General features: G+C 41.7%; 1 protein-coding gene and 1 long non-coding RNA gene across 2 annotated transcripts; one reads left to right on the forward strand and one right to left on the reverse strand.

The window, feature by feature from the left end:
- Window positions 1–525: 525 nt before the first annotated feature.
- On the forward strand, window positions 526–22,902 carry LIX1L (limb and CNS expressed 1 like). The gene is made up of 6 exons (XM_081495095.1): window positions 526–946; window positions 10,171–10,334; window positions 13,113–13,253; window positions 21,556–21,651; window positions 22,189–22,266; window positions 22,585–22,902. The coding sequence occupies exons 1-6, from the start codon at window positions 655–657 to the stop codon at window positions 22,825–22,827; spliced, it is 1,014 nt and encodes a 337-aa protein (XP_081351221.1). The 5' UTR covers window positions 526–654; the 3' UTR covers window positions 22,828–22,902.
- LOC145507757 (uncharacterized) lies at window positions 14,848–27,861 on the reverse strand. The gene is made up of 4 exons (XR_014055100.1): window positions 27,561–27,861; window positions 25,698–27,426; window positions 16,028–16,123; window positions 14,848–15,757 (listed from the first exon to the last, which is right to left on the reverse strand). It is a non-coding gene; the product is annotated as an uncharacterized LOC145507757 (long non-coding RNA).
- Window positions 27,862–27,900: the final 39 nt, after the last annotated feature.

Below are 27,900 nucleotides of genomic sequence, written 5' to 3' on the forward strand. Positions count from 1 at the left end.
ACCCATAAAATAATAAAATCTAGTTAGTGATTGCAATTATTAGATAAGACAATCTACTAAAGTACATTGTATAGTGTCTGACGTACAGTAAGTATGTGCTCATTAAATGTCAGTATCTTTCCTTCCTTTAGCTCCACTATCAGTTGCATATGATCTTGAACAAGTCATATCACTTCTCTGAGTCAGTTTCTTCATCTACATCTATGAAATGAAGTGATCGGACCAAGACTAAGAATCTTCTCATTCTGTCTACAGTTCTCCCCAGTCATGCATCCAGCTGCCCCTACCCCCACTCCCTGCCCCGCCGCCTTTTCCCCCCTCTAGCCTCGCCCTAGGAGTCTGGCCCGCTTTCTAGTACTCGCAAAGATGCGCCGGAGCTAAGCTTCTCCAGGGTAGAGGTATGCTTTTTCTCTTTGTAATTGGTTGCTCAGAACCTCCGCCCTCAATAATTTGCCTATGGTGGAGGGGCAGCAGGCCAGCTCCCGCCCCATCTCTGGTGATTGGCATAGGACTTGGCTCGTCCCCGCCCCCGTTTGACTGACGGCTGGGCTCCGGCACCTCCTTCAGTCCCTGGGCGCTCGCTGGCGGGGGCGGCTGGGACCGTTAGCTCGCCAGGCTGGCAGGCTCCGGGCCGCTACTCCACTGGCGGCCGGGATGGAGACCTTGCGAGCGCAGCGACTGCAGCCTGGAGTGGGCACCAGCGGCAGAGGCACTCTGCGAGCTCTTCGGCCCGGAGTGACTGGGGCCGCGGCTGCCACCGCCACACCCCCAGCGGGCCCCCCGCCGGCCCCGCCGCCCCCCGCACCGCCCCCGCCGCCTCTGCTTCTGTCCGGGGCCGCCGGGCTGCCGCTGCCCCCCGGCGCCGCAGGCAGCCCTGTGGTACTGCGGGAGGCCGTGGAGGCCGTGGTGAGAAGCTTCGCCAAACACACGCAGGGCTATGGCCGAGGTGAGTCTGCGGGGTCTGGCCTCCTCCGGGACACCCTCTCTGTAAGGGAGCTTTGCTCCCACAGTCCTCTGGATCGCTTTTCCTGGCTCAGAGCCCTCACATGCATTTCCTTTTGGGGAGTTTCCTTCAGGGCTACACACACACAGACACGCACACGCACAGACGCGCATATTCATACACACGTTTAAGCCTCTCACCCCTCCCCTTTATTGAGTTACTACTATATTCTCCAGGGACCCGTTTTTACAGATGTAACCTTCTTTTCTTCCCAATCTTTTCCTCTTTAGAAATGGACTTCCTCCTGTAGGTTAGTGCTTTAACATCTCTCTGCCTTTACAGACCAGTCCCCATTGTGTGGGATCCTATCCTTTATCTCAGAACCAAGACATTTCTCAGCCACATCCTCTCAGTCTTTCTTCTGTGATCTCAGCAATTCCTGGGCTCCCGGCTAATTTACTCTATCTCCTTAACCTTGACTTTTAAATTCTTTTCTTACTTATGGCACTCTGAGATTTCCAGTGCAACTTCAGATTTACTGGGGAATTAGGCAGGGCTTTCACAAGTCACCTGTAAATTGTGCTTTTAAATTTGGACCCCCACCAGCTTCCTTGACTTAGTGCCCTACTTCGGTGTCTTTTTAAGTACAGAGCCTCACAACTCCAGCCTCTCTGTCTGTCTGGCTCTGTTTTCCTGGCCCTTGCCCAGGAACTGAGGATAAATCCCAGGCCTTGGCTCTCTCAATGTTAAATTCAGTGGAAATGAGCCAGACAGAAACCCTATTTCCTTTAGAAATCTTCATCTTAAAGATGCCTAATTTCCCGAGTTTCTGAAAAGGAGGACGTGAGGATTTTCTTTGTTGTTTGTGTTTAACCAGTGCAGGATATCATGAGTTTGAGTTCAAGATTTATAGTGTAAGAAGAAATATATAGTAAGGGGTGTGGGGTACAGAATTCAGGTCTGAAATTTCTGAGACATCACTTCTCTCTGCATGGTTAAGTCCTGCTTGACCTGGAAGTGACTGTATCTCAAACTTTCTAGTTTACCTCTTTAGTACAGAGAAAGGTTGCAGGGCTTTCTTTATAGATAGTAATGACTTTTTTTTCTTCCTGAGAAAGTACAGTGAGAAGAGCACACACAAAGGCTTTGGAGTCAGACAAGTCTGGATTAAATCCCAGATTAAATCTCTGTCACTTGCCAGCTATGTCTCTGTGGAAGAGACTTAACTTCACTGAGCTTTGATTTCCTTTGGAATTATTGTCTCAATAAATGAGATATTGCACCTGACAGATATAATGGGTACTTTAAAAATGATAAATATCCTCTCAAGTTTATTGGTTCATTTCTTTGGGAAGAACACATATTTTCCCTCACTGTTAAGTCCTAACAGTGTAAAACCAATGATTCCTATGAATACATTTTAAGATCCATTTTGCTTTATTTGCATAATGATACATTTCCCATCAGTTTCCCTTTGTTCGTCAACGTTTTGAACTGCTACCAAGGGGCTGGCACTCTGCTAGGTGCTGGGAATACAGATGCATATTATCTTGAAATTCATCATGAGGGAATTTAATTGTTTTTTTCTAGTTTAACTCCTAGATTTAACAGGGCACTGTAATGGAATTGCCATTAGCTATTGTCCTGTTACTTCAGGCTTCTTTCAAATTGAGACCAAGGGAAGGTCTTTGCTTCTGAGCATAGGAGTAGCAACCCTAAATCTGAAGCCTCCTTCCTAGAATCTTACAGGTGTTTATTAAAATTGTAGAAGAGTGACAGTTTTTTTTGTCTGTGTCACCTCAAGAGGCTCTGGTTTAAACTGAGCATCCTATAAAAACTTTTTCATTTCCTTAGAAAGAATGAGGGTGAGGGCACAAGGGAATTATACTGACAAAGAGCAACCAGTTAGCATTCAGACTCTCCAGCAGTTCAGTCCTCCAGCTTGCCTACCTCCCACCACAGTCCTTCTCGTTATCCCTGAGCTTCTCATTTCCAGTCTGGGTGTCCAGCCAGTACTTTGGGAAAGTTTGGCAGATAGTTCAGCTTCAGGCAAGCAGAATCTCTGCCGATTTGGCTCAGAAGACTTCCACCACATGGAATCACTTACTCTGCTTCAATTAATAGGCAAAACTGCCACTGGCCTGTGTCCACACACCCTTGTGACTGATGGCATGGTATTTGGGGGCTGGCTCTATTCCCCTGCATATAATTTACTTTAGTCTTTGCCCAGACCAGTCCTCAATCCAGCAATGCTTTACAGGATTATCTTCAATTCAGATCTTTCAACTTCCTCCTGACTGGTCCAAATTCACCTTTTCCAGGCACGGTCTTTAGATTTCACTCCTGTAGGGTCTCAGCATTAGATTCTTCTGTTATCTCACTTATTTGCCCTATATCTCTCCCTGCAGTCCCCACCCAAGATGCACACCTAGCTCACTATGCTGTAGGGTCTTAACCAGTTTAGTGCACAGGATTTGGAATCAGAGAATCTGGGCCTGTCAAACAGTGGCTGTGTGATCTCGGATAAATTACTTTCTCTCGCTAGGCCTCACCTGTTCCATTTATTCAGTTAATGAATATTTGTTGATCACCAGGGGTGAACAAGACACTCAGTCCCTATCTTCATGGAGCTCACAGTCCACTTTATAGAGCATGTGTGAGAATTAATGATGCAATAAAATAGGACAATACAGCAGAAAGAGGATTGGTTTGGGAGGCAAACAAACATTGGTTCTAAATTCTGGTTCTGCCAGTGTGGTCTGTTTTCTAACTTGTTCACCATTTGTTCAGTGGGTACTACAATGCCTATCTTAATAGTTCTGCGTGGATTAAATGAATGCATGCGGCAGCTAGTTCGTACTCAATGGGTGGTTGCTATTATTATGCATGTGAAAATGCTTTGAAAACTGTGCATTTGATAGGTACTGTTAGTATTACCATTTCATTTACCCCTTTTCCACATGGCATAGAGACCCCTTCTTCTAATGACTCACAGCTGGTAATCTCTAAGCTGGCACAATTGCCTGAACAACCAAGTTGCTTTCCGTGCTCTGTAACTTCTGTGTTACCCTCTTCAAACCTATCTTTTAAAAAAATTATTGCTGTCCCATGGGACTTTCCTGGTGGTCCAGTGGCTAAGACTTCTCACTTCTAGTGCAAGGAACCAGGTTTTGATCCCTGGTCAGGGAACTATATTCCCACATGCTGCAACTAGGAGTTCACATGCTGCAACTAAAGATCCTCTGCAGCCAAATAAATTTTAAAAATTATTGCTATCCTTTTATATTACATATGGTTACATGATTGGAAATTAAGCCCAGCTACTCCGCTAGGTTGAACAAATGAATCTTATGTGGTATTTTCTGTTTAGTTGTTCCTTTTCCTCAGAATCACAGACAGCTTCTTTGTTCTAAGTGATTATGTAGTTAATAAAATGATTAATTAATCATTAATAAATGATTGGTCTGGATATTTCCAATGTTTGAAATGTAGGATGAGACCCTGTATTTGTTTCCTGTGGCTGCTCTAACAAATTATCACACACTTAGCTTAAAACAGAAAAAATTTATTCTCTCATAGTTCTAAAGCCCAGAAATTAAAAATCAGTATCACTGGGCCACAGTCAAGGTGTCACAGCAGGCCTGTGTCCCCTCCAGAGGCTCTAGGGGAGAATCTGTTTCTTTGCCTCCTCCAGCTTCTGGTGCTACCAGAATTCCTTGGCTTGTGACAGCATCATTCTAATCTCTGCCTCCCTGTTCCTGCTGCTTTCTCCTCTTCTGTTTTTCATCAAGTCTCCTTTCCTAAGGACCCCTGAGATTACATTTAGGACCCACCAAGATAATCCATGATAATTTCTCCATCTCAGATCCCTAACTTAATCACATCTGCAAAATCTTTGCCACATAAGGTAACATTCACAGGTCCCAAGGATTAGGACACGAACCTCTTGGCAGGGCTCATTATTCTGCTTACCATAGTCCTCTCCCAAAGTCACTATCACTTTTCAATCCCTCCCTTCTGGAGACTGTGCACTGTGGGCTATTCAGGGGTACCTTCTACAAACTGAAATAGGAAAAGTCAGGTGAAATATTGTTAACCGGTTTCCCTATCTTCATAGTAACATGAATTAAGCCAGGCCACACTATTCTTACCATCTTGTATGATCAGAGAGAACCTTCTCACTCACTTAATTTCATTATCTATTTATCCATGCTGCCCCACTATAAAATTGTTTATTTTTACAAAATTTTTTATTATAGTTTCATGTGTTGTTTTAGTATTTTTACTCTGGTGTATGTGTACTCCGTCTCTCTTACCACTTAGACATTCATCTAATATTTTATCTCCTAAAGGAAAAACTGAAAGCATTCTCTTTCATGTTGTTGTTCAAAATTATGGTACAAGCACTTAAATTTTCCTCACTACCTTGGTCTTTCCTGTCTCTTTCAGCCCAGCATCTATCAGTGACCTCCAAAAACCAATTGTAGCTGTCAGATGTGTATGTCTCAGTAATTGCTACCCTTCTACCTCACTGTCCTTTAGCCATCCTTATGTAAACCATTATATCCATGGTTTGTCACTGAAAATCCGATAAAAACTATGAGCATTCTCCTACATGTGCACATGAACATGCACACACACACAAATACTCATATGTACACACACACACACAAAGACATGCTTAATTTTACTTAGAGTTTTAAAGGTCTTGTGAACCCCTATGAAGTTCAATTATGGACTGGACTTTGGACCCTGGGTTAAGATTCCCAAGTTGGAAAAAACATTGGCATCAGGTTCTGCTACAGCTATGTGACCTCAACCATGTCACTTACCCTTCCTTAGCCTGAGATAGACTAGATAATCTCTCAAGTCCCTTTTAGCTCTAGAAATGAATGAGCCTCATGGGCTTCCCTGGTGGTTCAGATGGTAAAGAATCTGCCTGCAATGCAGGAGACCCAGGTTTGATCCCTAGCCAGGGAAGATGCCCTAGAGAAGGAAATGGGAGGGAAGATTCAATATTCTTACCTGGAGAATTTCATGGACAAGAGGAGCCTGGTGGGCTACAGTCCATGGGATCACAAAGGGCTGGACACAACTGAGCGACTAACATTTATGAGCATTTTCAAACACAAATCACAGTTCATTGCCTTTTTCCCTGATCATTTGCCCAATTTCTCATTTCATACTCACATTTCTGAAATAAGACTCCCTATCTCATTTGGCTTTGAGTAATCATTAAAAAAAAGTTCTAAAGTCTGTGGCAAAAGGGATTTAACTGGATATAGAATGGTCATGTGCTTTTAAATAGGACCTTCCCCATTATAGCAGTCTTCTCCCCTTCCTCTTTATTTCAGTATTCTCCTTGTTGTTTGCATGTCAGGGGACCTGTCACCCAGCACGTTGTGCTAGATTGCCTCAAAGAGGGAACTGAGCCTGAAAAGATCTCAATGAAAAGAACAAAGGTGGCTAAGCTTTCTGGGCAGCAATGACCTTTGAAGAGTCCCTGCCAAAACTAAGGGTGGGAAAGAGAAAGTTTCCTTTTCATGCTGTCTTTTAATGGAAGAATGAACATTTTAAAAAGTCAGTTAAATATAGGGTATTAGTTAAGAGCTTATGCTGTTTTTCAAACCCTGGTTGGTACATGGAGTGCTTGCTTCAGTTGTAGAGCAGCTAAGATAAGTTATTATTGTCCACTACATTTTGAACCTTCCTGGCAGGAAATGTATGTTACTCGTCTTGGCATCTCTAATGTCTGGAATAGAGCTGTGCACCTATTGAGTGATCAACATTTTGCTTAGTGTGTATGTGGCAGCCATGAAAATGTGCTGGTTAATATCTGGTGCTGCAGGGAGCATAATTGACTGACAGCCTTAAACTGCTGTCCCCTCTGAATTCATCACCATGTTTACATTGAGGCCATACATCCTGCAGGCTGCTCTCTCTCAGTGACTGAGCACAGCAGGGGTGCTAACTCAGGCACATCCTGAGATGTGGGATTCCTTTGGCTTGAGTACCTGACCAAACCTTTCTTGGAACTGTGCTGCAGTCTGAGACTCTCATATCCGCACTTCCTCCCTTCCCTCTCTCCTTCCACAGGTGTCAGACCTTGAACATGGTCTGAAGGCTCTCCCTTCTCCTTCTTCCTCCCCAACAAATCTCTTGCATGTCTGACCCATCTTGGTGTCTTCTCCTTGTCAGATGTTAACTGACATAATATAGTAGAATTAACAAGTCTTTGTTGTAACAAAGGGTGGAGAGTGGTCATGGAAGATATTGGTGAATGTGTGTGATAATTTATTGTTATGAGGCTTTTAGTTAAAGCCATTTGAAATTTTGGAACCCTAGAGTCAAAGAGATCCTTTCCAAAGGCAAACTGATTTTGTCCCGCCATCCATTTAAAAACCCTTCAGTAGCTTCCCATTGCTCCAGGATAAAGCCAGTATTCTAACATGACCCATCACATCAGACCTGATCTGGCCTTGGCTTTTTTTTTTTTTTTTCTTGCAACCTCGTCTTGCATTATATTACCCCTCACTGTCTCTTTCCTGGCCACACTAGTCCCCTTATTCATTGTACTTCCTGCTGCTACAGAGCCATTGTCCATGCTGTTTCTTCTGTTCAGAGCACTTTTCTCTCACCTTTTCGCCTAGTGATACTTATATCTGAGCTTAAATATTACCTTGTCAGGGTAGCTTTCTTTGACCTTCTTAATTAGGTCACATGTTCCTACATTTCCCACCATTTATCACTCCTTTATAGCTTTTATCTCAGTTGTAATTTTTAATTTGTATGAGATTATTTGGTTAATCTCTCCTTCCCTGTTTAGACTGTAAACTGCAAGAGAAAAGGAACAGGGTTCTTCTCATGATTGTAGCCTAGCACCAGCACACAGTCTAGCACAGAGTAGGTACTCAATAATTTTTGTGGAATAATTGAATCTAGGTATTAGGGGATGAGGGGAACTGTCCTGGAATACAGAGTCAAGTCTGGAGTTTGAGTTTACCCTATTTACAACTAATTACTACTTGTGAGAGCTGGACCATAAGGAAGGCAGACTACCAAAGAATTGATACCATCAAACTATGGTGCTGGAGAAGACTCCTGAAAGTCCTCTGGACAGAAAGGAGACCAAACCAGTCAATCCTAAAGGAAACTGACCCTGAATATTCATTGGAAGGACTGATGCTGAAACTGAAGCTCCAATACTTTGGCCACCTGACGTGAAGAGCCGACTCACTGGAAAAGACCCTGATGCTGGGAAAGATTGAGGGCAGAAGGAAAAAAGGGTGTCAGAGGATGAGATGGCTGGATGGCATCACCGATGCAATGGACGTGAACTTGGGCAAACTTCGGGAGATGGTGAGGGACAGGGAGGTCTGGTGTGTTGCAGTCCATGGGGTTGCAAAGAGTGGGACACAACTGAACGACTGAAAAACAACAACAACAACAACTTATTATGTAGATGGTTACTATTTCATGGATGCTGGCAGAAGCCAAGAAACTCTGGGTCAGAGACAAAGGCCTTTATTACTCATAGCACAGCATGTAGCATGAGCCTCCTGTTTGCCTGCACTGGTTTCCCTTGCCTCCCCTGTCTGACAAGGAGAGTTCAGGTAGATGCTTGCACAGGCCATGGGCTGCATTACAGGAGAGGAACACTGAGCTTGGGGAACTTGCCATTTTATAGTAATAGTAAGCAAACTTGTCCCTTGTCCTAGAGAGAGACATTATTCCTCAAGGTTTCTTGCTGCAAACTCAATCCTGAGAAATTATCCAAGTAAAGAATAGTCAGGACCTTGAAATCTCGGCATACCTAGCAAGATGGAGAGTAGTGCTAGAGACTTGTGGAGGAATGTTTCCCAACATGCAGTCCTTTCTAAAATCATTTATGCCTAGGGAAAGCCTCAGAATTCATTCTCTTTCTTTCCTTCTCTCTCTCTTTCTCTCTCCCTATCTCTCTGTCTCTCTCATATACATAGTATAGACACACAGTATTTCAGGGTAGAAAAGGAATCTAGCCAGGGGTTTGCTCACCAGAAGCACAGCCTTGAAAATGGATAATAGGGACATATGTCCTTGAGTGACAGTATTACTTAATGATTAAGAACATTGACTCTGGAACCAAGAATGACATGACATGCATGCATGCTCAATCATGTCTGACTCTTTGCGACCCCATGGACTGTAGCCCACCAGGCTCCTCTGTCCATGGAATTTTCCAAGCAAGAATACTGGAGTGGGTTGCCATTTCCTCCTCCAGGGGATCTTCCTGACCCAGGGATTGAACCCGTGTATCTGCATATCACGCAGCATTGGCAGGCAAGTTCTTTACCACTGCGCCACCTGGGAAACCACCTGGGAACCAAGAATTCCGGGTTGGAATTCTTGCTCTTCTGTTTTCTGTTATATCCTTGGGCAAGTTATTTAACCTCTCTATACCTCATTTCAGAGAAGGCAATGGCACCCCACTCCAGTACTCTTGCCTGGAAAATCCCATGGACGGAGAAGCCTGGTAGGCTGCAGTCCATGGGGTCGCTAAGAGTCGGACACGACTGAGCGACTTCGCTTTCACTTTTCTCTTTCATGCACTGGAGAAGGAAATGGCAACCCACTCCAGTATTCTTGCCTGGAGAATCCCAGGGACAGCGGAGCCTGGTGGGCTGCCGTCTATGGGGTTGCACAGAGTCGGACACGACTGAAGCGACTTAGCAGCAGCTGCAGCAGCAGCAGCAGCATACCTCATTTCCCTCACCTGTAATATGGGGATAATAAAAGTACCTGCCTCATGATTGTATGGGTAAAGCACTCTGAGAAAATATGACATACAGTAAGTTTGGTAAACATTAGCACTTATGATCATGGTGGTTATTACTATTCTTGGCCAGCTGACTAATTTGGAATAATCTACTTGTATTTCATCAGGTAGTAAAAATGGTATGCTGATCTTGGAAATGCTGGCTTCCAATATTTATGCTACTCTCCTTTGGTGTCTAAGACTAACCCATATGTGAACTAGAGAGGTGAGGGAAGTATATTCTGGTCTTCCTATGCAAATGAACTTAATTACAGCCTTGGCTTATTAATTTAAATGCTTTTAAATGGTGATAGGTGGGGATCTAAGAGGGAGTCGTTTCTTAATGTAAGTACAGGTTACAGATAGTGTATTGAAGCAGAGCACCATTTGGAAGCATTCTTATTGCTGAACTTAACTACTTCTCTTTTTATAGTGAATGTGGTGGAGGCACTTCAGGAATTCTGGCAGATGAAACAGTCACGAGGGGCTGACTTGAAGAATGGGGCCCTAGTGGTTTATGAGATGGTTCCCGCCAACAGTCCTCCCTATGTCTGCTATGTCACTCTGCCTGGGGGAAGTTGCTTTGGGAGTTTCCAGGTAAGAGCTGGGAGGCAAATGTAGCAGAGAGAAATCCGTAGGTGCTAGTAGTGGCTTTCTCTATCACTTTGGTCATTAAATCTCTGTCCAAAGTCACCTATATATGGACCAGTTCTGGGTAAATCATTCTAATAAGCATCTGAGGCTCATTTGACCAGAAAACAGCCTTTGTAGCATGCTTTTCCTTTTCGTGTGTGTGCTAAGTCCCTTCAGTCGTGCCTGACTCTTTGAGATCCTATGAAGCCTGCCAAGCTCCACTATTCGTGGGATTCTCCACAGAAGAATACTGGAGTGAGTTGTCATGCCCTCCTCCAGTGGGTTTGAGTTTTTTTAAATATTTATTTTTTAATTGAAAGATAATTAATTGCTTTACAGAATTTTGTTGTTTTCTGTCAAATGGGTTTGAGTTTTTGAAAGCTGAAAGAAAAGCAAACTACTAGCACCTAACTCATGTTCTGATTTGGCTTTCCAGTTTCCTGCTGTCTCTTTTTGAGGACATAGGATAATATCCATTGCCCGCACTACTTTTGCATAGGCTATGGCCAAGGAAAGCAGTGTTTCAGTTCTCTAAGAAATCAAAGGAGAAGGACTATGTATGGTGGAAATAGTACTCATCTAAGAGTTAGCAGATCCAAATTCTCATTCCCCTGACTGCCAGCAGGGCAAGTCAAGTAATTTCTATGGACCTCGGTTTCTCCATCTGTAACATGAAGGAGATAGATTATTTCTAGCCAGTATTTCTGGTACTAACATTCTACAATTATATGGAAGACTTGTATATGATGATGAAAAGAGTTGATGCTATTATAGGGTAACAGGAAATTTGACCAGTGTGAATATTATCACCAAAGATGAATTTTTCACATTGCAGACAGGAAAGTAGCTTCCTGAAATGTCAACTTAGAGCCTGAATAGGAATTTAGGGAGGAGACTAGAGACTTTTGCTCTGTTTTCCGTATGGCTTGAATAACCCTTAGACAAAGTTATGCCCTCTGCTATGTGCTTCCATAGCACCTTGAACTTCCCCTATCAAATCACTTACCACAACAGATCGTTATTGAGTGTTTCTCTCTCTTAGTGGACTATGCTCTATAGTGGCAGAGATAGTGTCGGTCTTCTTTCTTATTCAGTTTTAAATCTCTACCGTCCAACTGAGTGCCCAGCACAGAAGACATTTAATAAATCTGTTGCACGGAGTGCCATTGTAGCTCAGCTGCAGTCTCAAAATAGAAACTGTCCAAAGGGAGCTTCATTTCAAATCGGGTAACTAAATGTTTGTCTCAGAACCCCAGCCATTTCAGAGAAATAAATATGTGCCCAAGATAACTAATGTTTATCTTTTGCTCTTAGAAAATAAGATCTTTCCTTCTTTCTCCTACCTCATCATATCGTTGAATAAAGATTTAATAATCTTATGGTGATGCCCCAAATGAGTGAAAGTTGCTCAGTCGTGTCCAACTCTTTGAGACCCCATGGACTATACAGTCCATGGAATTCTCCAGGGCAGAATACTGGAGTGGGTAGCCTTTCCCTTCTCAAGGATGCCCCAAACTGGGCCATTATAGTAATTCAATTTCTGTTATTTCCTGAAAGAGTAGAATTATCTCTCTTGGCCTCTTTTAGCTTATATCTTTTATATCCACTTTGGCAGGTGAGATTTCTCCTGGTGGTTTTCTTCATAGATGATTTTTCAGAAAGAGCACCATACAGTAGAATGGGAAGAAGGCTAATAAATAGTGAGAGAAGTGGAAACAGAAACTGAATAAGCAAGAAGATGTAGGATTAATGTACCAAACTCCATATGTTGTCTCAGAGAGACCTGTCAGCTAAAGGAAATTGGGAATTACTGAAATTAAGGATGGTTAAGTAGCAAACATAATCTGGTCTACTTTTTAAAATTACATCACTTTCTTTTCTCTAATCCTAATCATAAATGACAAAGGGGATAGAGACCTTTGAAACAGCCAGTAAAAATGAATTTTAAAGGTGGCTAGGGATCTGAAGTTGAGTGATTTAAGACTTTTGAAAATCAGACTTTCTTTTTGATACATATGTTGGATACAATGCAAAAAACATGAGTTAATTTTTAATTTTTTCTTGTTTTCCTCGAGTCAGCTTTCCTTTCCCTAGCTACCTCTCTTCTCTTTGGCTCTGCTGGGAGGGGGTGGGGGAAAGACTATCAAATCTTTCCTCAGGCCTTAGACTCCCTTCAGGGATAGTTCCCTGGCTCACTGCATTAGTGGGGAAACTGCCTTCACATAGCTAAGGGTAAAGTCCAAGAATCCCAAATGGGTGCTTCGGGTAGAGACTAGAGGGCTCCTCTGCAGAAGCAGCCTAGATACAGCTTTGTTCTAATCTTAGGTTATCTAGAGGGATAAAAAAAATCTTGCCCATCTACAGAATAAAAGAACAAGATACAGATTTCTAACAGACTGGCCAGAATCTGGCTTTTGAGTAATTAATTCTGTTGACAGTTTAAACAGAGGTACTTTTCATATCCAGTGATTATATGCTGACTTCAGCAGTCTCCTCCATCCTGCCTTCAATTTGGTATGAGCTACAGCTGTCTCCAGTTCCTTAATGACTCCAGGATGTTGAATCAAACTTACATTTCCAAGTGCCCTGGCCATTTTACAATAAAACTTTGGAGGGCGTGTAGAACAAACTGACTTTTCCAAAAAGTATCCAAGTGTTGTCTATGCCAAGTGTTTCCCTCCACTTCTTCCTTCCTTTCTCTCAGATACACATATACACATATTTTCTCTGTTTACTGCCTAGTTTTGCCCCACAAAAGCTGAAGCCCGGCGGAGTGCTGCAAAGATTGCACTAATGAACTCTGTGTTTAATGAACATCCTTCCCGAAGAATCACTGATGAGTTCATTGAGAAGAGTGTCTCTGAGGCCCTGGCATCTTTCAATGTAAGTTACTTGGAGTTGGAGAGGAGGAGAGTGGGGGATGGGAGAATTGGCTGATTTTGAAATCTTGTGTATTACTGGGAAACAGAGCATAAATTCTTGGTTTTCTTTCCTGTCTACCTTTCTGTTCTGTTTATTTTCTGTCAGTCTTTTGTATTACATGCTCCAAATGCTTCAGTCTCTAAATCTATGTATGTTTTTGTCATTTTGTCTCTTTCATTATGCCTCTAGTGTCTAGAAATCTTTATTTCAAGATTTATGGACTTTTAGAGATATTATAAAATAAAAATTGAACCGGAATTTCACTTTTCCCAATTTTGGTTTAAGACCTTACTCCCTTTTTCCTTCACTCTTTTTTAATACAACTGTTTCTATTGTCACTTGTTTCCTGCCTCCATTACTTCACCTTATTAATAAAGAACATGTTACAATATAAGTGTCTTGTCTTTTCATGTTCCTAGGAACGTGGAGGATAATTTATTTACTCTCTTTAAAAAGAACATCTCTTCTTTCAAATGATAATGACGATAACCATAGCTAATCCTGAGTATTTATTTTGTACCAGGGACTATTCTAGGGGATTTATATGTAGTTTATCTCATTTCATCTTCACAACAGTCCTATGAGGTATGGTGGTGGTGGTGGTTTAGTCGCTAAGTCGTGTCCGACTCTTGCGACCCTGTGAACTGTAACCTGCCAGGCTCCTCTGCCCATGGGATCCTCCAGGCAAGAATACTGGAGTGGGTTGCCATTTCCTTCTCCAGGGGTTCTTCCCAACCCAGGAAACGAACCTGGGTCTCCTGCATTGCAGGCAGATTCTTTACCAACTGAGCTATGAGGGAAGCCCTCCCTATGAGGTATAAGTACTATTGATACCCCTCTTTTACAGATGAGGGAATTAAAAACATAGAAGTGAAGTTTTGCCTAAAGTAATATAGCTTGTAAATGGTAGAACCAAGACTAGAACCCAAGTCAACTTACAAACTTTTCTAGCTTAGAGGTACACCTTAAAAATTAGCACTGTCTTCCTCCTCCCTCTCAAAAGACCATTGACAGGAAGATAAAGTCAGATCAATTTTCTGTTTCTGTTTTCTTTACATTTAAGATGTAATTACACATACTAAACTGCCTCAGTTATCTGTTTTGTAGATTAGTGTTGAACATTTTGACTCATAATCCTTCTGTTACCTAGGACCCATCTGTTTTTCTCCTATTACTCTTTGCCCCTGTCAAGCAGTGTCTGCAGGGAATAAAACACTTTATATTAATAAAATCAGTTAAAATTTTAAAAGCACATTTTTCAGTCTTAAATCATCTAATGTATCGATATTATAAAATGAAACATTAGTTTGGATTATAGAAAGCAGTGCTTATGAGCATGGGCTCTGAATTTATTTTGAAATTTTGGTTCTACTTGTTATGTGACTTTGAACAAGTTAGTCTTTTCCAGTTTTCTCATCTGTAAAATAGGATAACAGTTACATCTATCACATAGGATTATTGGATAAAAGAGATTATGTTCCAGCATTTAGCACATGTTATCTGTTTAGGTGTCTTTGGATGCAAGTAATAGAAAATCTCACTTCAAATTGACTTAATAAATAAAGGAAGGAAATTTATTACTTAACATGATAAGAAGTCTAGAAGTAGGGCAGATTTCAGGACTGGATGGTTCCATGGATTAAGAATGTCATCATTTAGGACAGCAGCTCCAACCTGGACTTCAAGCCTGAAGACCAGTCCCATTTTGAGTTCTGTTGTCCCATATGCAGGAGCACACTCTTGGGAGGGTGAAGCAGGGAGACACTCAGGTGCAAAATTTCCTGCAAAATCAGCTGTCTGGGAATCTGGTCACCAGATCTGAACAAAGCAGACTGTTTTTTTTTTTGTCTGTACTGAGTCTTCATTGTTGTGCATAGGCTTTCTCTAGTTGTGGCGAGTGTGGGCTACTCTCTAGTTGTGGCGTGTGGGCTCTTGGTCGGTTAGCTCAGTAGTTATGGTACGTGGGCCCTAGAGCATATGGGCCTCAGTGGTTGTGGAGAACAGGTTTAGTTGCTCCTTTGCATGTGGGATCTTCCTGGACCAGTGATCCAACTGAGCCCCCTGCATTGGCTAGCAGATTCTCAACCACTGGACCACCAGGGAAGTCCAAAGCAGGCTTTAAAACAACTTTTATTTATTTATTTATTTACTTTTGGCTGTGCTGGCTCTTTGTTGCTACACAGGCTTTTCTCTAGTTGCGGTGAGTGGGGGCTACTCTCTAGTTGTGGTATGTGGACTTCCCACTGGGGAGGTTTCTGTTGTTGCAGAGTACAGTCTCTAGGGAGTGCTGGGCTTCAGTAGTTGCAGCTCCCAGGCTCTAGAGCACAGTCTCAATAGTTGTGGTGCTTAGTTGCTCTATGGCACGTGGGATCGTCCCAGATCAGGGATCAAACCTGTGTCTCCTGTATTGGCAGGTGGATTCTTTAGCACTGAGCCACGAGGGAAGCATCAAAGCAGACTTTTAACTTGGAGAAAAAAAGAAAAGCGTGTCATCGTCTGCTGGCCAAAATTCTTTCCATCTCTCCACTCAGCCATCCTCTAGATATTGGCTTTGCCCTTGGGCTGACTCCTCTCAGGGTACAAGACAGAGACAGAGTTCCATTTGTCAAATACTGAGAATACATTCAGAGACAGAAAGACATCATCTTTTCTAGTGTCTCCTTAGTAGTAAGGACTCTTTTCCCAGAAGCTCTCCAGCAGACCTTCCCTCTACCACCCATGCCCAGAATTCTCACCTTAAAATCAGTTACAGGCAAAGGAGATTAGGATTTACCCCCTTGGAGTTAGGATAAAATCACTGTTTCCTGAGGTAATTGGGAGATGAGTAGGCCCTATAGTATGGAAGAAGGAAATAGACATTGGGTAGGTCACCTGCAGTGTCAGCTACAAAGTGTTTAAGAAATGTAAACTATTATTATTCTCATGCCACTATTCTTTTTTGATTAACCTCTCAAATTGAGAACTTGATGGATTTATCATTAATATCCTAGTGGAATTCCCCTTCTCCAAAAAAAAAAATGATTTTCATTTAGTCTTAGGGTAAAGAGTGACGTCCACATTTTTTGCTTTTAACTTTTGTCCTTTAAAAGTCCTGAATCTGACACTGTATTCTGTCTTTGACAAATCACCTAGCCTCTGTGGTTCTGAATTTCCTCATTTGTAAAATAAGTAGGTTAAATTAAATTAACTCTAATTCCTTTCCAATCATATTATAATGTTCCTATCACTAATCAAGTATTCTGTGATTAAATGTTTACTGAATAAATGGAGTTCATTTATAGCCTTGTTAGGTGTAGAAGTATCCTATGACATGGAACTTGCCAATGTTGGGTCGTGCCATTTGGTATACTCCAGATAGTTTACAGATATGCCACAATACTGATCCCCTCAACTCTTAAGGGAACTGAGAAAGGTGTGGGGCAGATGGACTCCTCTCCCCCGCAGCCTCTGCTGGCAGCTGTTCTGTGCTATGTACTGAATAAAGTATCCCAGTGAACAATTCTAGATAAAAATGAAGACTTGCTTGCTTCAGAGCCCTAAATCCTAATAATGAAAATCAGCACCTTTTCCCTCCCTTCCTTTAGATTTTCACTTCTGAATCCAAATTTTATGATCTTTGTTTCACCACAAAGATTTAACCATGCATGGCATGATTATTTCTCATGAGCCACAAAACAAAGTGGGTTGATTTTGAGTAGTTCTCACTTCTTGTTTGGGGCCACCCAAGACAGATGGGTCATGGTGGAGAGGTCTGACAGAATGTGGTCCACTGGAGAAGGGCATGGCAAACCACTTCAGTATTCTTGCCTTGAGAACCCCATGAACAGTATGAAAAGGAAAAAAGGTAGGACACTGAAAGATGAACTCCCCAGGTCGGTAGGTGCCCAATATGCTACTGGAGATCAGTGGAGAAATAACTCCAGAAAGAATGATGGGATGGAGCCAAAGCAAAAACAATACCCAGCTGTGGATGTGACTGGTGATAGAAGCAAAGTCCAATGCTGTAAAGAGCAATATTGCATAGGAACCTGGAATGTTAGGCCCATGAATCAAGGCAAATTGGAAGTGGTCAAACAGGAGATGGCAAGAGTGAACGTCGACATTCTAGGAATCAGCGAGCTAAGATGGACTGGAATGGGTGAATTTAACTCCGATGACCATTATATCTACTACTGTGGGCAGGAATCCCTTAGAAGAAATGGAGTAGCCATCATGGTCAACAAAAGAGTCTGAAATGCAGTACTTGGATGCAATCTAAAAAACGACAGAATGATCTCTGTTCGTTTCCAAGGCAAACCATTCAATATCACAGTAATCCAAGTCTATGCCCCGACCAGTAATGCCGAAGAAGCTGAAGTTGAACGGTTCTATGAAGACCTACAAGACCTTTTAGAACTAACACCCAAAAAAGATGTCCTTTTCATTATAGGGGACTGGAATGCAAAAGTAGGAAGTCAGGAAACACCTGGTGTAACAGGCAAATTTGGCCTTGGAGTACAGAATGAAGCAGGCCAAAGGCTAATACAGTTTTGCCAAGAGAACGCACTGGTCATAGCAAACACCCTCTTCCAACAACACAAGAGAAGACTCTACACGTGGACATCACCAGATGGTCAACACCGAAATCAGATTGATTATATTCTTTGCAGCCAAAGATGGAGAAGCTCTATACAGTCAGCAAAAACAAGACCTGGAGTGGACTGTGGCTCAGATCATGAACTCCTTATTGCCAAATTCAGACTTAAATTGAAGAAAGTAGGGAAAACCACTAGTCCATTCAGATATGACCTAGACCAAATCCCTTACGAAGTGACAAATAGATTTAAGGGACTAGATCTGATAGACAGAGTGCTTGATGAACTATGGACAGAGGTTCATGACATTGTACAGGAGACAGGGATCAAGACCATTCCCATGGAAAAGAAATGCAAAAAATGCAAAAAAGGAAAATGGCTGTCTGAGGAGCCCTTACAGATAGCTGGGAAGAGAAGAGAAGCGAAAAGTAAAGGAGAAAGGGAAAGATATTCCTATCTGAATGCAGAGTTCCAAAGAATAGCAAGGAGAGATAAGAAAGCCTTCCTCAGCAATCAGTGCAAAGAAATAGAGGAAAACAACAGATTGGGAAACACTAGAGAACTCTTCAAGAAAATTAGAGATACCAAGGGAACATTTCATGCAAAGATGTGCTCTATAAAGGACAGAAATGGTATGGACCTAACAGAAGCAGAAGATATTAAGAAAAGGTGGCAAGAATACACAGAAGAACTGTACAAAAAAGATCTTCACGACCCAGATTATCATGATGGTGTGATCAGTCACCTAGAGCCAGACATCCTGGAATGTGAAGTCAAGTGGGCCTTAGAAAGCATCACTACGAACAAAGCTAGTGGAGGTGATGGAATTCCAGTTGAGCTATTTCAAATCCTCAAAGATGATGCTGTGAAAGTGCTGCACTCGATATGCCAGCAAATCTGGAAAACTCAGCAGTGGCCACAGGACTGGAAAAGGTCAGTTTTCATTCCAATCCCTAAGAAAGGCAATGCCAAAGAATGCTCAAACTACCGCACAATTGCACTCATCTCACATGCTAGTAAAGTAATGCTCAAGATTCTCCAAGCCAGGCTTCAGCAATACATGAACTGTGGACTTCCAGATGTTCAAGCTGGTTTTAGAAAAGGCAGAGGAATCAGAGATCAAATTGCCAATATCTGCTGGATCATCAAAAAAGCAAGAGAGTTCCAGAAAAACATCTATTTCTGCTTTATTGACTGTGCCAAAGCCTTTGACTGTGTGGATCATAATAAACTGTGGAAAATTCTGAAAGAGATGGAAATACCAGACCATCTGACCTGTCTCTTGAGAAACCTGTATGCAAGTCAGGAAGCAACAGTCAGAAGTGGATATGGAACAACAGACTGGTTCCAAATAGGAAAAGGAGTACGTCAAGGCTGTATATTGTCACCCTGCTTATTTAACTTCTATGCAGAGTACATCATGAGAAACGCTGGGCTGGAAGAAACACAAGATGGAATCAAGATTGCCGGGAGAAATATCAATAACCTCAGATATGCAGATGACACCACCCTTATGGCAGAAAGGGAAGAAGAACTAAAGAGCCTCTTGATGAAAGTGAGAGAGGAGAGTGAAAAAGTTGGCTTAAAGCTCAATGTTCAGAAAACTAAGATCATGGCATCTGGTCCCATCACTTCATGGGAAATAGATGGGGAAACAGTGGAAATAGTGTCAGACTTTAGTTTTTTGGGCTCCAAAATCACTGCTGATGGTGATTGCAGCCATGAAATTAAAAGACACTTACTCCTTGGAAGAAAGGTTATGGCCAACCTTGATAGCATATTTAAAAGCAGAGACATTACTTTGCCAACAAAGGTCCGTCTAGTCAAGGCTGTGGTTTTTCCAGTGGTCATGTATGGATGTGAGAGTTGGGACGATGAAGAAAGCTGAGTGCCGAAGAATTGATGCTTTTGAACTGTGGTGTTGGAGAAGACTCTTGAGAGTCCCTTGGACTGCAAGGAGATCCAACCAGTCCATCCTAAAGGAGATCAGCCCTGGGTGTTCACTGGAAGGACTGATGTTGAAGCTGAAACTCCAATACTTTGGCCACCTCATGTGAAGAGTTGACTCATTGGAAAAGACCCTAATGCTGGGAAAGATTGAAGGCGGGGAGGAGAAGGGGACGACAGAGGATGAGATAGTTGGTTGGCATCACTGACTCGATGAACATGGGTTTGGGTAAACTCCGGGAGTTGGTGATGGACAGAAAGGCCTGGCGTGCTACGATTCATGGGGTCGCAAAGAGTCGGACATGACTGAGTGACTGAACTTAACTGACTTCTTGTTGATTCTAGCACAGTGAAGGCAAAGAATGATAATAAACTAGCACTTACGGTATGCTTACTAAGTGCCTGACATTATTTAAGGTGTTATACATATACAGTAAAACCCCATGATAAAGTATCCCACAGTAAACTGAATTTGGATATAACTTGATTGGCTCCTGACCTCTACCTGATCCCTTTGCTCAAAAAGAGCAGAATAAAGTTCATATCTTGGGAGTTTGGGTGTGTGTGTGTGGAACTGGCTAGAAAGAGCAGGAAACCTCTTAGGAAGCAAGAGGAGAAGGCTGGATCCCGGTGTTCCCAGTAGTCTCCTAGCCTAATGTTTCTAGATCAGGTTGACAAAAAGGATCACTAGTAAACCAGGAGATGCCCTCATTTTGAAAGTCCCTGCAAGACCCTGGACCTAGAATTATCTTCAATAATATGAAACCACCACCAAATAGCACAAACCAGAACCAGTACCAGAATGGATTTGGATTGTGTAACTGGATACCAGGTCCAATATGATAATGCACCTACATTGTATGCTTGGACTTGTTAGACTAAATTTATCTTTTTTAAATTTAAATTTTTAAAAGACTATCTTTAATCCTTAAAATAATACTGTAAGGTAGATCTATGATTATTCTTATTTTACAAATAAGGTAGCTGGGGGACAGAGAGGTTAAATGACTTCACCAAGACCATAAGACTAGTCCAGTCCATGCTCTTAACTTCTATACTGTATTGTTTTTCATACACTCTAGGCTTACAGGTAGGACAATGTATCTTAATTCGACCCCAGCAGGGTCATGTCGCCAGTAGAAGACACACGAGGCAAATGTCCAGGAGGCCAAACTGCTACCCAGAATTTGCCATGCTTATGACTTTTACAGTCACTCTTTAAAATGCATTTGCTAATTGTCCTCTAGGTTAGTCCAGTCTTATATGCTGAACTCACTCTGTTATTTTAGCTACATCAAGACTCTCCTCCATGTTTCAGTACTCTCCCTTTTGTAAAATAGGGAAAATCGATTGACTTAGCTCTATCACCTAAGTTAAAACGTGTGATGGCTCTGGAGGCCTCTAGGATTGTGCTGAGCAGCAGAATAGCCACTAGCCACATGTAGCTATTGAGCATTTGAATCGAGATTTGCTGTAAGATGAAACAGACACCAGCTTTTGAAAGCTTAGTATAAGAAAAATAATGTTTCATTAATAAATTTTATACTAATTATAGTTGAAATAATATTTTAAGTGTATTAGGTTAAATAAAATATGCTATTAAAATTAATACTGTTTGTTTTTACTGTAATATGGCAACTAAATTAAACACGTGACTTGCATTATATTTCTCCTGGACAGTGCTGCTCGAGGTGATAATCCTGACTGAGAATCTGTTGTCTTTTCTTTTCCTCTGTTACCAGGGCAACAGGGAGGAAGCTGACAACCCAAATACAGGGATTGGTGCTTTTCGATTCATGTTGGAATCCAACAAGGGCAAGTCAATGTTGGAGTTTCAGGTACTATACTATTCCACCTAGTTCCCTGGCTCTAATAACATGGATCAGACTGTACACACACACGCCTCGTACTAAGACTCAGTTGGAAAGGAAGGGAGAAAAGGTTATAGAGTATTTTTCAAAATATAAATATCTTCCTTCCCCCAAGGCCCCAAGGACATATCAGAGTTGGTATAAGGCATGCTCCCACAAATACATTTTGTGAAAGTTTCCCCATTTAATTATTTTTTAAAAAACAACAGTTAATTGTGTATTTGGGTGCCTCAGGTCTTAGTTGCACCATGCAGGATTTTCGTTGTGTCATGTGGGATCTTTTGTTGGGGTGCATGGACTCTCTATTTGTGGCGAGCAGGCTTAGTTGCTCTGTGGCATGTGGGGTCTTAGTTCCCTGACCAGGGATCAAACCTGCATCCCCTCCATTGCAAGGCAGATTGTTAACCACTGGACCACCTGGGAAGTACTCCCTGCCCCCACTATTTAATTCTTATGCAACCTCCACATACCACTGTCCTGGCACTTCATATTTTCTTCCTCCAGGAGCTAATGACAGTTTTTCAACTGCTGCACTGGAATGGCAGCCTTAAAGCCATGAGGGAAAGACAGTGCTCTCGGCAGGTAAGAGTTCCTGTGGATGAGGGGAGTCTGGCAGAAGGGCTGTTTTGAGGTGGCTGTTGTGTTATAAATAAGCAGGCCTACCAGGTTGTAAGTCTTGAAAGGCTTACATAAAGTGCCCACTTCATTCCTATAATCTTAACTATGATTCTTTTACCTGCCTCGCTTCTCCCACCAGGTTTTCCCATAAGACTCTTCTCAGAGAACTCCAGTGCTGACTTCAGTTAGGACTCAAAGGCTGAGAGTTCCTAGTCCCAGTTGGTTTAATGAGGAATGAACCTTTACTTTGTCTATAACGTTCACATTCCTCTCCCCCTCCAGGAAGTGTTGGCTCATTATTCACACCGAGCCCTAGATGATGATATTCGCCACCAAATGGCATTGGACTGGGTGAGCCGGGAGCAGAGTGTGCCAGGGGCACTGTCTAGAGAGCTGGCCTCTACAGAGCGGGAGCTGGATGAAGCCCGGCTGGCAGGCAAGGAGCTGCGCTTCCACAAGGAGAAGAAAGATATTCTCATGCTGGCTGCTGGGCAATTGGGCAATATGCATTCCTCCAACTGCTAGGCATCTACCCACATACTCGCATCATCTCCAGGCCCATTTTTTATATGTCCTTTCTAAGACTTAGTGTGATTTCTGTACATACTTTCTCAATTTTATACTTTAAAATATATATATATATATATATGTGTATGTATAAATTCTACACCTAGATTCCTATTTGCTGAGATATCCCTTTTCTTACTTCTAGTTTTTGGATGTAGTTGCTTTTGAAATATATCCACACTGCTTTACAAGAAGAGCAGGCTGTCTTCAGAGCTTTGTGGGCTCTTACACTGCCAGTAACTTTGTGTAGTCATTTCAATAGCACAAAATGACTTACTAGTGTTCATGTCTCCTTTTAAAATAACAAGGACCTTGAGTAAGGACTGTGAGCCCCACCCTTACCCTCATTCCTGCTTTCTCTTGGACCCAACAGAGCATGAAAATGAAAACTTTGGCTTTGGTTTTATCTTGAGCTGGGCCTACTTGGTACCAAGTTGTTCCCTCAGTAACTAGGTTATTTCATAACCCACACCACTCCACACCAACACCTTACTCCTCTTCTGCCTCCAAACGGTACTTCATTTTAGGGCTTCCTCACTTTATTATTTGAAAGGAAGTGGAGAACTGGTGGTTTCTTAATTTTAAAATCATTTCTGGGAAACTTCCCAGGAACAAGAGAGGAATTATAAACACAGCCTGCAGGGGTTTGTCACCTGTGTTGCTTCTGGGGCATAGATACCATACCATATCAGAATCTATTGAAGGGGTAAGGGTTGAAGTTACTTATCTTTCAATATTCTCTTTTCACTCCTCCTCCCCTGCTCACTGAGCTTAGTTAAGCCCTGTCTATAGATCTTCCTGCTGCAAAGATTGGTAGAAGGTAAAACATATTTCCCTTTCTTAAAAACTTCCTCCCATCATTTTGGTTTTTGGAAATATCTGTCCAATTTGGTGAGGGCTCTGTTCCTCGTACTCCCATGAAGTGGCTACTGATTATGACCTTAGATGTATATAACTAGATTCACATTGGTGTTCCTCTTTTCTTTCCTCTTCCTCCACAATGATTATTAGAGCATGAGGCGATCGGGAAAATTAGAAGATACTTTGGCATTATGGCACTTCCTAATGGGAACCATGAGAAACTCCAGGAGGGGAAAGAGAATCAATGATCAGCTATTTATGTTTTTAATATCAATACTATTCTCTTCCCTTACCTCTTTCCTGGGTAAAACAGGAGAAAGATGATCTGGAGTATAGCTAAAGCATTCCCCTTTGGGAGAATTTTTTGTACATCTAAGATATATTGTCTTCTTGTTTCTGTAATCACCTTTATACTATATTATAGCTCAGTGCACTTCCTAAACTGAGTTTGGGAAATTTAATATTCCTGCAATTACACTTTCCGTTTAACAATTATATACTTTGCTTTTAGAAATATGTTAGAAAACAGGCTACACTTTGCACATTTGGATCAGATAGGGAAAAGATGAAAGTCAGCTTTCTTGCTTTTGAAATCATCTTAGTGACCAGTATATATAGGATCAGAGGTAAGGAATCTAACAACAGTTGTATTAGTACTTGAAAGGGATTTCCTTGAATTCTCCCAGCCCCATCTCTGTATTCCATGAAACACATGTAAGGTTGGAGCAGAGGCTCCCTACTATTAAATAATAGGTGTGTCTATTCACTTTTTATTTATGTTTATAATCCAGAAATCACAAACCCTCATCTCTCCTTTGTGTGAGTTATAGAAAGAACTTGTCTTTGCATCTCCTTGATTATTCTTCTCAAATACCAACCAGTAATATCCCAAAGAACTTGAGAAAAATTGTTCCCTGATATGTCCACTTTTGGTGTTAAATTTTTACTTACCTTTTTAGTACTCGCTATGTATTTTATAAGTATAATTTTATACAATTAAAAATAGATTTTTGCCTAGTGAGCCATATTGACTCTTTCTTGAGACCCATGTATCACAGAAGTTCTAAAATGACCCTTTCTCTTAAAAAGTTCAAAAAAGAACTTTTCTTAGTATTTTTAGGGTGGTAGAAATAAGATCGTATTGCTGGGAGAAGGCATCTGCCTCCCCTTCTCCAGATATTTAAGGAGCCTGAATTTGGTTCTTGACCCTTTCTCCTCAAGTTCTACCCTTTTCCACTAGCAGTCACACCCACTGTGGTGGCTTAAACTCTATCATACATACAATTCTCAAACCTGTTCCTTCCACCCCAACCTCTTTTGAGCTTTTACATCTGTATTTCCACATATTGCACATTACCACCTGAATGGCACAAGCTCTTTGAACTTACTTATCTAAAATAAAACCCATTTCTCCATACATGCTCCTCTTGGACTCCCCACGTTACTGAAGTTACTTCCCAGCAATCTAAGCTAGAACCTCAGTTCTCCTTGAGATCCTTCAACTCCTCTTTGCCATCATCTAATCAATCACTTACTGTTGAGTTTACCCGTATATAAACTTCCTAATCTGTTTTGTCCATATCTATTGTCTTGGTTCATTCCTTTAGCATCTCAGGGCTGGACCACTGCAACAGCTTCCTAATTATCTCTACGTTCATTCTTCACATCCTCTACATTTCTATCAGATTTCTTTCTAAAATACTTATCACTGTACCACTCCCTTGCTTAAACTATCATCTAGCTATCTTTACCTTTAGCAGCACTTCCCAAAGTTTTATATGTGAACCCTTGGCATTATCTGACAAGATTTTAGGTGGTAGATGGCCAAACATTTTTCATTTTTACTAGTTATGCTTTTATCTGAATTTGTAATAGAAAAATATGGTCTCCACTGATGGTAGTGATATTTAAACTTAGTATAAATTTGTTTGGGGCTTCCCTGATAGCTCAATGGTAAAGAATCCTACCTGCAATGTGGAAGACTCAGGTTCAACTCCTGGGTTGGGAAGATCTCCTGGAGGAGGGCATGGCAACCCACTCCAGTACTCTTGCCTGGAGAATTCCATGGACAGAGGAGCCTGGCAGGCTACAGTCCATGGGGTTGCAAAGAGGTGGACACGACTGAGCACAGCACAGCACATAAATTTAAAATGCCTCTCTATTTAAGGAAAAGACAAATCAAAAATAGTATGGGGGCTACTTGCAAATGTTAAAAATTATGAATACTAAAATATTGAATTAGAAAAATTTCTTGCTTATAGGGTAAGTTCCAAATTTTTAGCATGACATACAGTTTGACCCTAAACTGTATTTCCAACTTTGTTTCCTAATTAGACAGCATCAGGCATAAAGAATTTCTTGCCCTCCTGATATTCATTGGATATTCATTTAGCAATTGTCTACTATGAATCAGGCACTGGTCTGAACTTTAAGGATATAGTTGTAAATAAGAATCTCTGCCAATGGGAAAGACAGACAGTAAACAAACTAGAAAGTAAACAAGGTAATTCAAGATTTGATTTTAAGTTCTGTGAAGGAAATAAGAGTGAAGGATAGAATAGAGAAGACTCCTCTGGGTGACAGCAGTATTTCAGGGAGACCTACAGGATGGGGTTGAACCAGCCATGTGAAAAGCTGGAGGAAGCTCATCAGGGACAGAAAGTTACAAAATGTCCAGAGATGAGAAAGTGTACAACATAGTTGAGTATGGGAAGTAAACATAGTTGAGAAAAGTATAGTAAAGTAATAGGTGAGAGGGAAGAATGGTGGTGAAACAGTCTGGAGACATAGGCAGAGCAGGCCGAGTCTGAATTTTATTCTAAGTGCAAAAACAAGTAAGGGGGATTTCAGTAGAGATGTGACTTTTTTTTTTTTTTTAAAGCTCATACTATGTACTGTCGAGAATAGATTAATGTATCTTAGTCTCAATACAACTGTTTTGCCTGGAAAGCAAAACAGCCTTACAAGCACAGTTTAAATGGAAGCCCTCCCTTAAATGCACTCTCCTTATTTCCAGTCCTATTAGAAACTTGTATTGCTATAGTACCTTGTAATAGCAATGATCACTTTCATGTTATTATAAAGTGATTGTTGATGCTGTACTTTCCCTTGTATTGCTAGCACCTCTAATATTAGACACACATAGAAGCATTCACAACTCATTTAAAAATTAATAAATGACTACTTATCCACTACTGTTTGTTTAAGGCCTACGTCGGATTCCAGAATGTGGGGGCAATATTCTTTTTCGCCTCAACTCCTGGGTTTTTAAATGTGAAATACCTGTACTATCCTCAAAGAAGCTAAAGCCTCTGTTTTATTTAAAATTACGACTTTTTCTCTTTAATTCCCAGAAGCGGTGGGTAGAATTTAAGAGACTATTATTAATTTGGGGGTCGGGTGCGTGACCCCGGGTTTGCGGGATTTTAGTTCCCCCACCATGAACTGAACCGGGCCCTTGAAGTAAAAGTGTGGAGCTGCCACGGAATTTCCTGAGACATTATTAAATAAAAAAAGAAAAGTTTATATCTGTCTCATCAATAGTATTTCACGGGAAACCAGGTCGGCTGATTTTCTTGAGAGAAAGCCGCTGCTACAGAACGTCCCAGAATCAGCTCTTTGAAGTAGCATTGCTGACTGAACTTTTTTTTTAATGCTTCCATCACAGATCCGGCTGCTCCTCGGAACAGTATAGGCCTGCAAGTTTTTAGAGAAAAAGTTTCTTCAGCTTCCATTTCCTGGTATGGAATGAAAAGAGACGAAAAGCAACCCGCTAATAAAAATTGGGCTGGGCTTCACAAGGAAATGGCAACCCCCTCCAGTGTTCTTGCCTGGAGAACTCCATGGACAGAGGAGCCTGGCGGGCTACAGCCCATGGGATCGCAAAGAACTCATCCGACTTAGCGACTAACACTTTCACTTTTCACTGTCAGTAGTTACTTTTCGTTGGCTGCTCTGGTTAAGTTAGTATTAGGCGCTCAGTCATGTCCGAAGCTCTGGTTAAGGGGAACTTCCTAGCCCCGCCCACCCTCTACCTCGCCGCACACAGTTGAGGCGCTCAGCTCTTGACCCGCTCAAGATGGCTACAGAAACACTTCCGGTATCTTCCCAAACTAAGCCCGCCTTCATTGCGTATTTTTACAGCGCCGAGGGCGGGACCTAGTGTTAGTT

Source organism: Giraffa tippelskirchi, chromosome 5 (assembly GCF_054371585.1).
Source record: "Giraffa tippelskirchi isolate mGirTip1 chromosome 5, T2T-mGirTip1v1.2.pri, whole genome shotgun sequence".
Classification (NCBI taxonomy): Eukaryota; Metazoa; Chordata; class Mammalia; order Artiodactyla; family Giraffidae; genus Giraffa; species Giraffa tippelskirchi.

Excerpts from the sequence above, each read along its gene's own strand:
- LIX1L (XM_081495095.1), top strand. The coding sequence starts at position 655 with ATGGAGACCTTGCGAGCGCAGCGACTGCAGCCTGGAGTGGGCACCAGC. Across the intron at positions 10,335-13,112 it reads GTTGCTTTGGGAGTTTCCAG|TTTTGCCCCACAAAAGCTGA; the intron begins GTAAGAGCTGGG and ends TTTACTGCCTAG. Across the intron at positions 13,254-21,555 it reads AGGCCCTGGCATCTTTCAAT|GGCAACAGGGAGGAAGCTGA; the intron begins GTAAGTTACTTG and ends CTCTGTTACCAG.